General features: G+C 33.9%; 1 protein-coding gene across 3 annotated transcripts; it reads left to right on the top strand.

The window, feature by feature from the left end:
• The first annotated feature begins 3,572 nt into the window (after positions 1-3,572).
• LOC18429561 (large ribosomal subunit protein uL3) lies at positions 3,573-12,838 on the top strand. Of its 3 annotated transcripts, XM_088861689.1 has the most exons (6): positions 3,573-3,725; positions 5,998-6,108; positions 7,287-7,597; positions 7,743-8,047; positions 10,987-11,396; positions 12,288-12,838. In XM_088861689.1, the coding sequence occupies exons 4-6, from the start codon at positions 8,003-8,005 to the stop codon at positions 12,544-12,546; spliced, it is 714 nt and encodes a 237-aa protein (XP_088717815.1). In that variant the 5' UTR covers positions 3,573-3,725; positions 5,998-6,108; positions 7,287-7,597; positions 7,743-8,002; the 3' UTR covers positions 12,547-12,838. The 3 variants fall into 3 exon arrangements, with proteins under 3 accessions (XP_088717815.1, XP_011621629.1, XP_088717814.1); XM_011623327.3 differs by lacking the exon at positions 7,287-7,597; XM_088861688.1 differs by lacking the exons at positions 3,573-3,725; positions 7,287-7,597 and adding an exon at positions 4,451-4,623.
• Positions 12,839-15,459: the final 2,621 nt, after the last annotated feature.

Genomic DNA, 15,459 nt, shown 5'->3' with positions numbered 1-15,459 from the left:
TGCCATTGGGTATTTGGTTGATTTTGTGAAAAATCAGAGCTTGTTATTAATGTTTTGTGAGAATAAGCTGTTCGATATTTCGAATAATTATGACTATTGTAACGATAACAAAGAATCTTGCAAAAGAAGGGCTCCAAGCCTAAGTAAATGATGTGTGATTTTCCACCCTTTATGACATGAATCATACAAGTCATTTAGTACGAGAATCTTTGAGAGCAAAAAATACGCCTCATATATTTGTCATTTTCTCTCTATATTTCTTATTCTCCAAAGCCAGTGCAAATGACATACCATTGTTCTCTAGTTATTTTGCTTTTAATATATTCAATAAATTTTGTCGAAATGTGGTTACTTGTACTCCAACATATATATACATTGAATTTCGGGTGAAATTTATTATACCCTCTCCAATTTGATAAGTTCTTTACACTTCAAAAGTTGTAGACTCGGCCTATGATTCGCCTGAGTCAGCTTGGATCGGTGCCGTGGCAAGTCCGATGCAAAACCTTGGCACTTTCCCAAGTGTCCCCTGCCAACCTGATAAGTGCCGCCCCAAAAAGGCTGTATTGTTAAACCCTTAGTAGTTTGATACAGAGAGAGGAAACGAAACTATCATCATCATAATCTTTTTTCAATTATTTGGCATCGGCTATACGAATCTTTGTCTACTATTATGTTCTATCATGGGACATATCCTCGGTGAGGCCATAAATCTTTTTTTTTTTATCAAAGTTTATCAATTTTAATTCCAGAAATTCAAGCAAGATTACAATAATCAAAGAGAAATGAATCAAGAGATTGGCCAAGGGAGAAAGAAGCAAGCGAAACCCCTTTTTTGGTCAGATCATCAGCCACAACGTTGGCCTCTCGGTGAGGACATAAATCCCCTTATATTTTCTCACCACTTTCGACCATATCTTTTTTTGGGCCTATATTTTGCCATTTTTTAGCTTTCCACTTGAACCAACTTGCACTTCCTAACAGGTATTATATTAGGTTTGTATTACAAATGACCAACCCACCTAAATCTACTTTCTTTCATCTTATCACCAATTTGAATGACATCTAAGTTTTCTCAAATGTATTGAAATGAAACTATGGAAGTGAAAAAAAAAAGAAAAAGAAATGAAAGTGCAATTTGAGCCATTCTCACAAGGTGTTATATTTGTAAAATGAATACTCCCTTGGAGCATTAACATGGTGACTCCCTATAACGTATCCACCTTCCTATGGCTTTGTTTGTTTCTTCTTGAATGTTGACAAAAGGAGTTGTAAATTCTGGTCCCTTGAATTCTCAGAGTGCTTTGCCTAAAGTATACATTAAATTCCAAATATCAGGGGCTCTTTTGCAATCAAAAGTGAGATTACTCCTTCATATTGCATTTTAGCCTAAATAATATTTCTACCTAAGCGGAAGTGTTTGGTGACTTAGACCACGCATGCGTCTCCTCGAGATGGGTGGCAAGAAAGGCAATCCAATCAAAACTAAAAAAAATGAAGGTTCTAAATAAACCTTTTTAAGATTTTTTTATTTTCTCATATTCATGATCCTCGTGGTTGAGATCATCGGTCCTTAAAAACTTGGATCCAAAATCTATGATGTGTGATTTTCATGGATAGATTTGATAGTGCATGGCATTCCAATTGCTACTTGTGGAGTAGTGTTGCTTTGTCTAGTGGCGTGGACCGTAACAATTACAATCACATTTATCACAGTTGGATCGGACTGCTCTACCCAATCAATCATTTCACCATATGCGACTTCTTTGTTTGGTACAAAGCTAAAGCTTGATTTGATAAAAAATCTATCAAAATTAATATTTGATTGATTTTGGACAATTGGATGATCATTTTTTTATGGGTTAGATCAGTTAAACAAAGTTTGATACTTTTTACAATATATCTTACATTTTCCAACTAGTGTCTGTATTTTCTCTATTTTTTGAAGTTACAATGTAATCCATTCTATCGTCACTTTTTATTAGACTAAACCCTTCACCGATTTACTAACTGATCCAACCCCGATAGCACTAATTGAAAATAATTCGAGATTCAAATACTATTTTTGGTGCAGGGTTGAGCAAATAGTTTAAGAGGGTGGTAAAGTCCAAAATTCTATTCCCACTAAACCCCCAATAAACAATAAAGAAAAAGAAGTTGTCTAACACTTTTAAAGTATCACAACTCATGATCAAGTCTCTTTTGATGAGCTTCAAAAATTAAAAGAAAAGATAAGTACATGTTGAATAATTGATCTCTTACATGCATTTTGATAAATTTCCATTAGAAAGACATATGCAAGATGAACTTTTGGTTATCACAAATTGTCAAATACAATCCACAAAAATATAAAAAGCTAAAAGATTTTATACTCCCACAGGAGCAAAAAATTAAATAAAAAGAATAATTGAACAAGGGTGTGGGTTGTATAGAGCCTAGGCTCTAAACAATCAAATTAGAACCTACCTTCAAATAGTGTTGAGAAATTTGGTTTCAATAATGGAAATCTTTGCGGTAGCCTTAAAATTTATTTTCATCTTTGTTTCTAAGGTTTAAAGTTAAAGAGATAGTGTAGATCGACAGATCTATGAAAACTTGAAAATATTAAAAATTGACGGTCCAAAAATGCATTGCAAAATATACTATTTCCAAAACTTGAACTCTATTTTTTTCTCATGTCCATGCATCTTGATGTTAAGATGATCAATTGAGAATATTTGAGCATTAAAACAACCTCTTCTAGTGAGAACCTCGGCTCTATATAAACTTATCCTATTGAACAATTGGGTCAGGAAAAGGGTGCAAACGTTGGGGATCATCACCACCAATCAATTGGTTGAAAAGTGGCGATTCTCGTAACCACCAAACAAGTGTAGCCACATGATTCACGGTACTAACGTCGGATGAGGGATACTTATGTAAATGAATAAACAAGCAGGGTAAGCTTTATATGTTTTTTCTATAATATAAAATTTATAAATTACCTTTTATCTAACCATCCATTTTAAATGAACGGCTAAAATTGTCTCAATCACAATGTCATGTATCTACACTATTTTATTTTTAATTTTTTTTATAAACTATTTTCACACCAAATTTTGCACGTCCAATTTTCTATTAACTCAGCACTAGCAAAAAACTATTAAAAAATATTTTCAAAAAAAATAAATCGACGAAAATGCCTTTGAAAAAGTATTTTAGTTATTATATTTTATCAAAATTTTATTTTTAATTTTTTTTATAGGTATGTTTTAATAAAAAGATGGTACGTACCAAATTTCAGATTCATACAATTTGTATAAAAAAAATTAAAAATAAAATACTTTAACACATTAGATCTAAAATCAAACGGTAAGTAACTCTCTTGATCAAAATTAGACGGTTAGATGGTATAAAAAAAACTAAAAATAAAATACTTTAAAATACCGGATCTAAAATCAAACCGTGAGTGACTCTCTCGATGAAAATTGGACGGCTGGACGGCAGAGAAAGCATAAATCTTCGGAGCCGCAGGGGAAGCATGGAAACCTTTCCCTAAACCAATAAGAGGCGAGAACATAGTTTCTAAACCCTAGGTTCTCTGTTACAAGGGTTTTCTCTGAGCATTTTGGGTTCACTCCGATTGTGAAGAGGAAGCGCAATGTCTCACAGGAAGTTCGAGCATCCAAGGCATGGATCCTTGGGGTTTCTTCCAAGGAAGAGAGCCAATCGTCACAGAGGAAAAGGTGCAAACCCTAACCCTAACCCTAGATTTAACTGTTGTTGGGCTTCATGTAGCCACAATTCAAGATCTGAACCATCCACTCATGGACCAATCATTTTTATTCTTGCCCATCTGTAGATAATGGATGTGTGCTAGAATTTTTCTATCAAATTTTTTTTTTCGTTAGAAATTAAATACTCGGTGTTATTTCATTATTTTGTTGCTGCGTTTGAGATTTTGGATAAATTGATATGATTGTTTAGGAAGTTCATGTTTAATGCAAGCAACGCGATGGTTAATGGATTATGATATCATGAATAGATTTAGTATTTAGTTACTAAATGTTCTTAATATTCATTCTAAAAAAAAAATGTTCTTAATATTGTATTCTGTTTTTCATAAAATTTTTACCTTTCTAGTTCCTATTCCTGATCCGAGGAATGAATTGTCCTGCTTAATGCTTGAAATGCAATGGGTGAGATTTATCATGTCATCACAAATAATTGGGTTATTTAGTTTAACTGCTGGTAATATTGTTTTTGGTTTAATTATTTTCCTAGTTCAACAAATGGATTATCATGGAATCCGTGTCGCCTTTGCTGTTGAAATTTGATTTACAGTTTCATTGAATCCTTCACAAGTAATTTTGAACTAGCTGTTAAAAAATTTTCAGTTTCATTGAATCCTTCACAAGTAATTTTGAACTAGTTGTTAAAAAACACTAGCTTCGCTGTATCAGAGCGGCAGCCCGCCATTAACAATCCCTAGTTTTCTTGATCGTATTTTGAGAGAGAGAGAGAGAGAGAGAGAGAGAGAGAGAGAGAGAGAGAGAGCAATGTCTCATAGGAAATTCAAGCACCCTCGGCATGGTTCCCTAGGGTTTCTTCCAAGGAAAAGAGCCAGTTGACACAGAGGAAAAGGTACAAACCCGAAATGCCCTAGCTCTAACTCTAGATCAGTTGGTCCTCAGGCGTCATGGGTCATTATTCAAGATGGTGACCGTACTTTCATGGAGGAATCTTATTGTATTTTTCTGTTTCTGCAAATAATGGATAGTACTCGAGTTTTTTCTCTGATTATGTTTTTGATTGAAATCAGGATAATCGAGGTGCATTCTTTGGTATTTTTTTTGTCTCCTATGCGGTTTTTATTGAAAGTTATTATGTTTTCTTGAATTATTTGTAAAATGGTATTGTTTATTTCTCCTCCTCGTGTGGAAATGGATCGTCCTGGCATTTGTTTGTTGTTTTTTTTTTCTTTTTATGTCAAAATGTTTTATTAGTTTCATGAAATAAGGACCTTATATTATTGTCAGCAAGACATTGATGTATTTTGTTATTTTGGCTGGATTAATGGTGTTGGTATGATCTATTTGGAATTGATTTCTTCAATACTCTTTCCTCTTGTATATAAGGATATTCGGATTTTTTTCGGTGGCTCAGGTCCTGCTTATTTCTCACAACTATCAGTGCTTTCATTCAGCGAATATTTCCTAAAATCCCAGTATCACTCTTTCCCTAACGAACTTTTTGAAACTCTAGGATACTCATTGTTGTTCATCCTGTTTATATAACTGGGTACGTAGTTTCTTATTATTCAGTTTATATGGATTAATGGCACAAGTGTTTTGTCCTCACAATAGTTCAGTTTCTACAGTTTGTACCCAGTTTTTTATTATGATTAAAAGTGGTATCATTGAACACAATGCAACTTAAATAAAATCACAGTATCATTTTATTTTGGGTGCGGTTTGTATAGAGTTGAGGCTCTAAACAATCAAAGTCAATCGCACCTTCAAATAGTGTCGAGAAATGTGGCTTCAATACTGGAAATATTTGTGATAGCCTTAAAATATGTTTTCATTTTTTATTATAAAATTTAAAGCTTCAAAGACAGTGTACATTGAACAGATCTATGAAAACTTGAAAGTTTTGAAAATTGGCGGTCCAAAAAAATGGGTTACAAGATGCACTACTTCCAAAACTTGAAATCCGTTTTTTTCTCATGTCCACGCATCTTGATGTCGAGATGATCAATTTGAGGATATTTGGGCATCAAAACATCTTCTAGTCAAAGTTTTGAAGTGGGCTCTAATTTAATTGTTTAGAGCCTCGGCTCTATATAAACTTTTTCCTTTTATTAATGATTAACTTTAGAATACTGTTGTAGTCTTTTTTTAACCATTTGTAGTGGCGCATGTAGTTTCTCATTGTGGGGTTCACCTGGTTTAATAAGGTTCCTCTTGTCCTCTCTGAAATGTTGTTAACTGGTTTAATTGAATGGGTTTGATACAGTGAAAGCTTTTCCAAAGGATGATCCCACCAAGCCTTGCAAGCTTACGGCTTTCCTTGGATACAAGTCTGGTATGACCCACATCGTCAGAGAGGTTGACAAACCAGGATCGAGTATGTTACCTTTTGCTCTTCTTTTATTATTTGATTTTTTAAAAAAATTATTGGAATATCTTTTGTAGTGACTACATGTTGGATTGATTATGTTAACTTTTCATTTTCTTCTAGTTTGATTTTTTATGTGGCAATTATTTCGTTTACGATGTATAGACCATCAGGCCTCGTTCTCACTGTTCTCATTAATTGAGATGTATCAGCCTTGAAATGTATGTGATGTTGCAACTTATCTAATGATCTAGGAAATTGAGTTTGTCATTTTCCCTTACCAAAGCAACAAGATTTTCTGAAAAATAAGTAGGCCAACAGCGAGAATGGAGATAAGATTATTGGAATATCTTTTGTAGTGACTACATGTTGGATTGATTATGTTATCTTTTCATTTTATTCTAGTTTGATTTTTTATGTGGCAATTATTTCGTTTACGATGTATAGACCATCAGGCCTCCTTCTCACTGTTCTCATTAATTGAGATGTATCAGCCTTGAAATGTATGTGATGTTGCAACTTATCTAATGATCTAGGAAATTGAGTTTGTCATTTTCCCTTACCAAAGCAACAAGATTTTCTGAAAAATAAGTAGGCCAACAGCGAGAATGGAGATAAAATTATTGGAATATCTTTTGTAGTGACTACATGTTGGATTGATTATGTTATCTTTTCATTTTATTCTAGTTTGATTTTTTATGTGGCAATTATTTCGTTTACGATGTATAGACCATCAGGCCTCCTTCTCACTGTTCTCATTAATTGAGATGTATCAGCCTTGAAATGTATGTGATGTTGCAACTTATCTAATGATCTAGGAAGTTGAGTTTGTCATTTTCCCTTACCGAAGCAACAAGATTTTCTGAAAAATAAGTAGGTCAACAGCAAGAATGGAGATAAGGAATGGTTTATTTCTTATTTCTTTTGTTGAATTTTATGATAAATAATTTTGCTTCCTTTTTATACTTGTTACACCTTTTCCATGTTCTTCTGTCATGTTTTTGCTGAGGACTGCCATATCCCTTGTTCATGTCCAATGTTACATTCTGTGTTTAACAAGTAGGTTCGGTGTTGTACTCAACCAAATCATTCAGACCAAGCAGGGTGCTGCTGGGTCTTTGGTTTCAGAACCCTAAGACTTGCCTGCCTCAGAACAAGTTACCTATCCTACTGTGTAATTTTTACAGAAAGTCGGCCCAGTCAGATTGCTGATTCAGCCGAACCAGACTGCTGACTTGGGCTTGGGGCCATGGCGAGTCGGGACCTGAGTCTGAGCCTTAAATCACTGATTATGTTTGAATCCTTTGCAACCTTCTTTTGTTTGCTTTATCTGTTCAATTTTTTACTTTAAACAAAAAAGAAGGGTAAGTAATTTTTTACTTCCAAAGTATATTTTGTTTACTTTATCTGTTTAATGCTTTATTTCCAAGTGTTAGAGAGAGAGGAATTCGAAAGACACCCACCTTAATTGGTGTAGTTCACCCACAAAAAGGCTGAGGTAGGGTTCTGTTTTGTCGCAAAGTATATATTGTGTTTCTTTCATGTATGCTACTCAATGAAATTCTGTTTTAGTTTTGTACATTCTGGTTTGCGTAGTGTAATGTTTGGATGTTCTTGCTTATTGATTGTTTTGCTTTTCATAGAGCTTCATAAGAAGGAGACATGTGAGGCAGTGACAATCATAGAAGCGCCTCCATTGGTTGTTGTTGGAGTTGTGGGTTATGTGAAGACACCTCGCGGGCTTCGCACTTTGAATACTGTTTGGGCCCAGCATTTGAGTGAGGAATTGAGGAGGAGATTCTATAAGAATTGGTACAAGTCAAAGAAGAAAGCTTTTACCAAGTATTCCAAGAAATATGAATCTGAAGATGGGAAAAAAGAGATAACTGCCGAGCTAGAGAAGATGAAGAAGTATGCTACTGTTGTGCGTGTTTTGGCTCACACACAGGTGCTAATTCATAAAGCTTTTACATATGCCTCGCCTTGCTTTTTGATCGCTGGTTTTGTGCAAGTTGTTACATTTTTTACCAGTCAATTCTCTTGGTTACCATTGTGAGGTGTGGCAAATTTACGTTTTACCCCCCAATTATACTTGGGTTCTTACACACCCAATATTTTTTGTTAAAACCTTTCGTAACCCCCGTCCCCCCCTCCCTCCTCCTCTCAAAAACCCCTTACATGTGTTTCTTATTGAAGCACTTTTGACAGTAATGCTCCTACTCTCTGGTTTTCGCTCTAATCCCTCTCTCCCTTATGCCCGCTTGTTTTTGTCTTCCTCTCTACTTATAGAACTCTGATTCTGGCACCGAACTCCCCTGAGAATCACCAGAAAATGTGTCCTGCCTCTCTACATGCATCTCCTTTAGCTCAAATGAAGAGATTGGAGATTGGAGATGTTTCACCTTTCTTTTCTCTCACTTCCCATCTCCAATCCCCCTTCTTCTCTCTCTCACTCACTCACTTTCCTAGCCTAAATTGGCAGAGTGTTTTTGCTTGCTTGCGTCTTTCTTTAGCCTACCTGAGTTACTGCTTTGCTCAATTACTTGGCTATTTGAAAGGTAGGGCTTTTAGTTTTGTGAGAGAATTTTGTGGGTATTACTGAGATATCTTTCTTCTTTTCGGTATAGTGTTCTCTTGATCTCTATGATTGTAACTGTCTTTTGATCTTCTCTTGAGATGCATAAAATATATTAGAGAGTGCAGGGTTAATGCTAGTGGGTTTTACCAAAGGTTTAATTTAATTTTTCCTGAGAATATTAGGTGTATTTGTGTAGTTGCGAATAATAAGGGGGTAGGACGTAAATTTCTATTTGAAATATCTAGTTCTATAACTGTGAACATCCTTCCTTGGTTCTTGGATAATTTGGTGGTGGGCTTCATCTATGTTACAAAGCTCTGCTCTGGCCACGCCATGTGGCAAAACTATGGCTATTGAAAAATCTTTTGAGCATACTAGGTTTTTATCTTTTTTTCTATAGAGTGGTGTTTGTGGTATTTCCCTTGAAAATTGGATAGTTCTTGAATAACTTAAATCGAAACAATATTTCTTTTAGTATTTCTCCTCCCTTTTCCTAAATAATTATCCATCAGATGCACTTTCTTTGATAAGATGAGGCAAGCACTGAATTGAATTTTGTAAATAAAGTGATAGTGAACCCCAGTAGTTTAAATATGTCAATTTGCTAGTGGTTTGACCCCAATTAGTTGGGAAAAGGCTTGGATGATGATGATGAATTTTTTGGTGGTTTTTTCATTGTTAGCAACTTAACATCACTTACATCATCCTTTATCTGAAATCTTTCTAGATGACTTATTTTCTGAGTTTGTCATAAGCAATGGTTTAAAAAGCGAATCGATGACTTGGATTGGGCATCTCAAAAACCCATCCGGATTGGTGAATCGGCGATTCGGATCGGGAATCGGCCGAATTGGTCGGATTAAGCCTTAAAAAAAATAAAAAAAAATTATTAAAATTCATTATAAATGTTGTTTTTTAGGAATCCAATAAGAAATGGGGGTACTCCATTAAGAATTTTCATTTTTTTGCATCAATATGCGAATATTGAGATGTTATTTCTCTGTACGAATTATTGTTAACCCTTAAACTTATATCACACAAAAGAAGAAACATTGAATTATCATGGATGAAATATATAATCATACATGGACTACAATAAATTAATAATACAAACAAATTATTTTACTGTTGTAACAAAAATAATAGATTATAATACTTTATAACACAAAAAAATTAATAAATAAAATACAAGATTTGATTATCAATGTATAATTATTATTTATAATATTATAACAACTATGATTCAAAAAATATTAAAAAACACTTCCATATCGTACGATAAAAATTAAAATAAATTCCCTTATAAATGTGAATATTATGGCATTACAAAATTATTCAAGAAAAGATTTTCACCTAATAATACAAACTAACAATGTCAAAATTCAGAAAAAAATAAAAAGAAAAAAATAAATACATATCATATATCCTAGTATTTTGCAAAGTATAAGATATACACTACAATTTTTATGTCAATAGGCGTTCACATGGGGAAACTGAAATTAGTCCCACATTGTTCTCATTGAAAAGTACACCTACCTATAAAAGGTAGAGACTGCATTTCAATGGTAAGAAAGTTCAACGCGGTAGAGAATCCATGGGAAGTGATGACGTGGCTCCAACATGGGTACGCTTTTAATGAATGAGGATGGGAAGTTGGGAAGTGAATGATGAGGATGGGAAGTTTAATGATGAGGATGGTAAGTTGGGAAGTGAATGATGAGGATGGGAAGTTGGGAAGTGTGATGGCGTGTGATGTGCTAAGCTGGGAAGTGAATGATGAGGATGGGAAGTTGGGAAGTGTGATGACGTGTGACGTGCTAAGCTGGGAAGTGAATGATGAGGATGGGAAGTGATGACGTTGTGATGTGCGAGAACCGGTTGAAATTGCTAGTGAACCTGTTGAAACCGCCCGTGTTACTGTAGCACGAGCGTGTTTTCGCTTAAAACTCGGCGACTCTCTCTAGACACGGGCGCTTCTGCGTCTTTTACGTGAACCAACACAGGGTGTTCAAAAACCGTGTCGAACCGGGCGACTCCGGTTTGACTCGGCAATTTTTCAATCGCTGGTCATAAGCATTCTGTTTACCATATCGATGAAGTGAGAGAGCAAGACAAGAACCTATTTGCCTACCGAGCATGTAGAAAAGCTCATGTCTTGAATGATTATGTAAAACGTGCTTTTCTCAAATGTTGTCAATTACCCTGCTGCTACAAGTACTTCTTTATTAGTTCATTCTTTACTTGAATCTTTTGTATTTCCAGCTTTTATTGTAAGAGAGAAACATTTGTATTGTGATCTGGTTTTGCAGATTAGGAAAATGAAGGGCTTGAAACAGAAGAAAGCCCATTTGATGGAGATCCAAGTGAATGGTGGCGCTGTTTCTGATAAAGTAGACTTTGCCTACAAATCCTTTGAGAAGACCGTGCCCGTTGACACAGTTTTCCAAAAGGATGAAATGATAGACATTATTGGTGTGACCAAGGGTAAAGGTTACGAGGGTGTGGTGACTCGTTGGGGGGTTACCCGACTTCCTCGCAAGACTCACCGAGGTCTCCGAAAGGTGGCATGTATTGGTGCATGGCACCCTGCTAGGGTTTCCTTCACTGTAGCTAGGGCTGGACAAAATGGGTACCATCACAGGACGGAGATGAACAAGAAGATTTACAAGCTGGGAAAGGCGGGGCAGGAGTCTCACACTGCAATTACTGAGTTTGACAGGTATTATTGTTGTTCTTTTTTTACCTTAATCAAAAAGTATTTTATTATTGGTGTTATTATTATTAAATTACTATTTGATGTACCTAAGATATATACGAAAGCTTCTGGGCCTTGCACTGCAGCACACTATTCAAAGATAATCAGGTGCAGGTGTTAGGGGAACTATGGACACCTTTATGTGAACCTACATGGTGCAGGGATTTTTTTATTATTATTGACAAAACTGCAGAACAGCCTCTTATATAATGTTGTAAATCTGTTTCTGGGTATATTATTGTTAGTTTTCCAAATGAAAAGATATACTGATTCTCTTTGTTCAAAAGATAAAGGTTGCTTGATAATGTTGAAGGTTGGTAGGAGACTTCAGCTTCTACCATTCTGGTTTTGTCATTTTTAGCCCCTCTTTTCAAAACTCACTTCACATGCTTTCTTGATAATAATATTGTTTTCTCAGCTTAAGGATGGTTTAGATTGGAAGGATAGATGCACGTCAAGAACATCTGAACCATCTGTTCAACCATCTATCTGCTTCACAATGAATTTAACAGCTTTAAATTTTGTCGTTGTGCCATTTTGTAATTTCAGATGAACGAAACTGTCCGTATTTCCTTACGTTGCTCAGCTGAAGTGTTACCATTTTAATTAGTAGTAAATCTGCCAGTCTCGTTGTGATGCTAATGGTCTTTCTGTATTGACCTAGACAAAAGACTTGCTTTCCTGAAATTGCTAGAAACATGTTTTTAGATTTCTTCTGTCAACTTGTCTCACAAAAATAATTCTTCTGTCAACTTCTCTGAACATTGGCAATTTTTTTAATGATCTCTTTGCATCAAATTATAGCTTTGAAATTGCATTTATCGATTATGTGCTGATTATCATGACTATATTTAGGACTGAGAAGGACATAACACCTATGGGAGGGTTCCCTCACTATGGTGTGGTTAAGGATGACTATATTATGATCAAGGGGTGCTGTGTCGGTCCCAAGAAGAGGGTTGTGACTTTGAGGCAATCCCTGTTGAAGCAGACTTCAAGGGTTGCTTTGGAGGAGATCAAGCTCAAGTTTATCGATACTGCATCCAAATTTGGTCATGGTCGCTTCCAAACGGTTGAGGAGAAGGCGAAGTTTTATGGCCGGATGAAAGCATAGGTTGAAAATCTTACCCCCAACATTTTGTTCCCTAGTTGTGAGACCTTAGTGTAGGGTCATATTTGAGGTTTATGCTGAACTTTTATTTTGCGATGAATTTGTTTATATTGAGTATTTTAGTGAAATTTAGTGGAGAAACAGATGTTTTCCTTTTGGAAAATATCATCTAGTGGCCGTTTTTGAAACTGTTGTAATGCATCTAAACTTCAGTGGACTTATTCTTTCTTGTTATGGAGTGTCTTTGAAATTGAGGGCTTGGATATGCTAAAATAATATGAGTTTGTATTATTAAGTCTGCTTTTTTGACTTTGAAACCAAATTAATAGTGGATATATAAATGGATAGTCGGGAGTAGTTTTGCACTCCTTTATACAAGCGATCGAAAAATGTTCCCTAAAGCGTTTTAAGATGCATTTTGATCCTTTTGTGTATATTTATATTTGTGACTGTATTTATGGAAAAAGTTGAATAAGGTTGCACCCACACACCATAAAAGTAAAGTGTACATTACAAGTAGAAAAAAATGTTCTGAAGTTGGGAAACCTTTCAATTGATCATTTCGATCACGAGCTACATAGATATAAAGAAATAAAATAATTTCAATTTTTGAAAGTGATAGATATAAAGATATAAAATAATTTCAATTTTTGAAAGTGACAATAGAAAATAGTGCATCTTGTAATAAGTTATTTAGATCATTTAAAAATAGTTATATATATATATATATATATATATATATGGGAAAAGATAGGATTACCCCACTATTTCATATGAACATATGAGCCCAACGTTTTAGATTGATTTTGGGTTGATCTGATGTTTACGAATGTTTCGTAGTGTTTGAATTTTAGTTTTTTTTTTATAAATTCAAATCAAAATTTAGCTCTGTGCTCATCAAAATAAGGTGAATTTTTGAAAATTATCAAAAAAAATATATTACATAAAATAAATTGACCAAAATACCTTTGAAAAGTTTTGAGGGATATTTTGGTCATTTTTTTAATAAATTTTTTTTATATATATTTTTATTAGCTACGTCTTGATGAGAAGCACACACTTAAAATTTAAAACGATTTGGATAGGTAGAAAATAAAATAAAATTCAAGCACTATCGGATATTTATGATCGTCAGATCGACTTAGATTCAATCTAGATCGTTAGGCTCATACGTTCATATGACCCTCCCATTAAATTTGGTTTAGATCTCATGGGTGTGAGATTTGATTTTTCTAAAGATCTGTGCCAAATTTAATGGTGATCTTTTGGGGTCTTACACATGAGTGTGTAAGGGTCTCATAGGATCATTACTCTATATATATATATAGAAAAAGTTTATATAAGGTTGCAACCTTAAAATGTAGAATTATATATACACCTAAAAAATCTATCAGAAAAGGTTGTTTTAATGTTGAAAAGCTCTTTAATTGATCATCTCGACAACGAGATGTATGTATATGAAAAAAAAGGATTTTGAGTCTTAAAAATAGTGTATCTCGCAACACATTATCTAGATCGTCCATTTTCGAGATTTTTTCATATGTTTATAGTTCTACTTAATTTTAACAATTTTTGAAGTTTAAAATTTTATAATTAAATATAAAAATCGATTTTGAGATAATTCTAAAAAAAGTTTGCACCAAAATTACATGTTATAATAAAAATTGGAAGTCTGCCTTAATTGGATTGTTTAAGGTTGCAACCTTGTATAAACCACACCATATATATATATATATATATATATATATATATGGAAACTCTTTGCAATGCCTATAGGCAAAAATGAAAAGTGATTTTTCTTACTTTCATCACCATTCAAATTTCATCGCACGGTTACAATCTATCTAGTAGTGTTTCAATTTTCATTTTTTTTTATATAAATCCAAATTATTTGAAATTTGGAGTGTGTGTACATCTTAGTGAGGAACATCTAATAAAAATATAAAAAAAATAGTTCATAAAATATAAATTGATCAAAATACCCTTGAAAATTTATGGAGGTATTTTGGTCAATTTATATTTTACGAATTATTTTTCTCACATTTTTATAAGGTGTGGTTCACTAATATGTACACTCCAAATTTCAAATCATTTCTTAGTAAAAAAAAAGAAAAATGAAACACTATCGGACAACTGTGACCATGCCATAAAATTTGGATGGTGATGATGGTAGGCGAAATGAACAGTGATATTGCCTACCCTTATCACCATCCCAATTTCATCACACGATCACAGTTGTCCGATAATGTTTTATTTTTCATTTTTGTTTTACTAATCAGAAATGATCTGAAATTTGAAGCTCGTGTACATCTTAGTGAGGCACACCTAATAAAAATATGAAAATTGAAACACTACCGAACAACTGTGACTATGATATATATATATATATATATAATACTACAAAATGGCTATAGACGAAAATAAACAGTGATTTCGTCTACCCTCATCATCATCCAAACTTCATCGCACGATCACAGTTATTCAGTAGTATTTCAATTTTCATTATTTTTTACTAATCGGAATGATCTGAAATTTGGAGTGTGTGTAAACCTTATTAATGTGCACCTAAAAAAAATATGACAAAAAAAAATCGTAAAATATAAATTGACTAAAATACCCCCAAAAGTTTTGGGGGTATTTTGGTAAATTTATATTTATGAATTATTCTTTTTCATATTTTTATTAGGTGTGTCTCACTAAGATGTATACACACTCTAAATTTTAAGTAATTTCGATTTATAAAAAAAAAATTAAAAATGAAACACTACCAGACAACTGTAGTCGTGAGATGAAGTTTGGATGGTGATGAGGGTAGGCGAAAATTCGAAATCACTGCTCATTTTGGCCTATAGGCGTTGAGAAGTATTTTCATATATATATATATAGAAAAAGATGGGATTAGCCCACTAACTCATA

Source organism: Amborella trichopoda, chromosome 3 (assembly GCF_054954075.1).
Source record: "Amborella trichopoda isolate Santa Cruz 75 chromosome 3, AtrichopodaSantaCruz75HAP2 v2.0, whole genome shotgun sequence".
In the NCBI taxonomy this organism is placed as follows: domain Eukaryota; kingdom Viridiplantae; phylum Streptophyta; class Magnoliopsida; order Amborellales; family Amborellaceae; genus Amborella; species Amborella trichopoda.
Note: the sequence above shows the minus strand (reverse complement) of the source record. Positions and strands in the feature narration are given on the sequence as shown.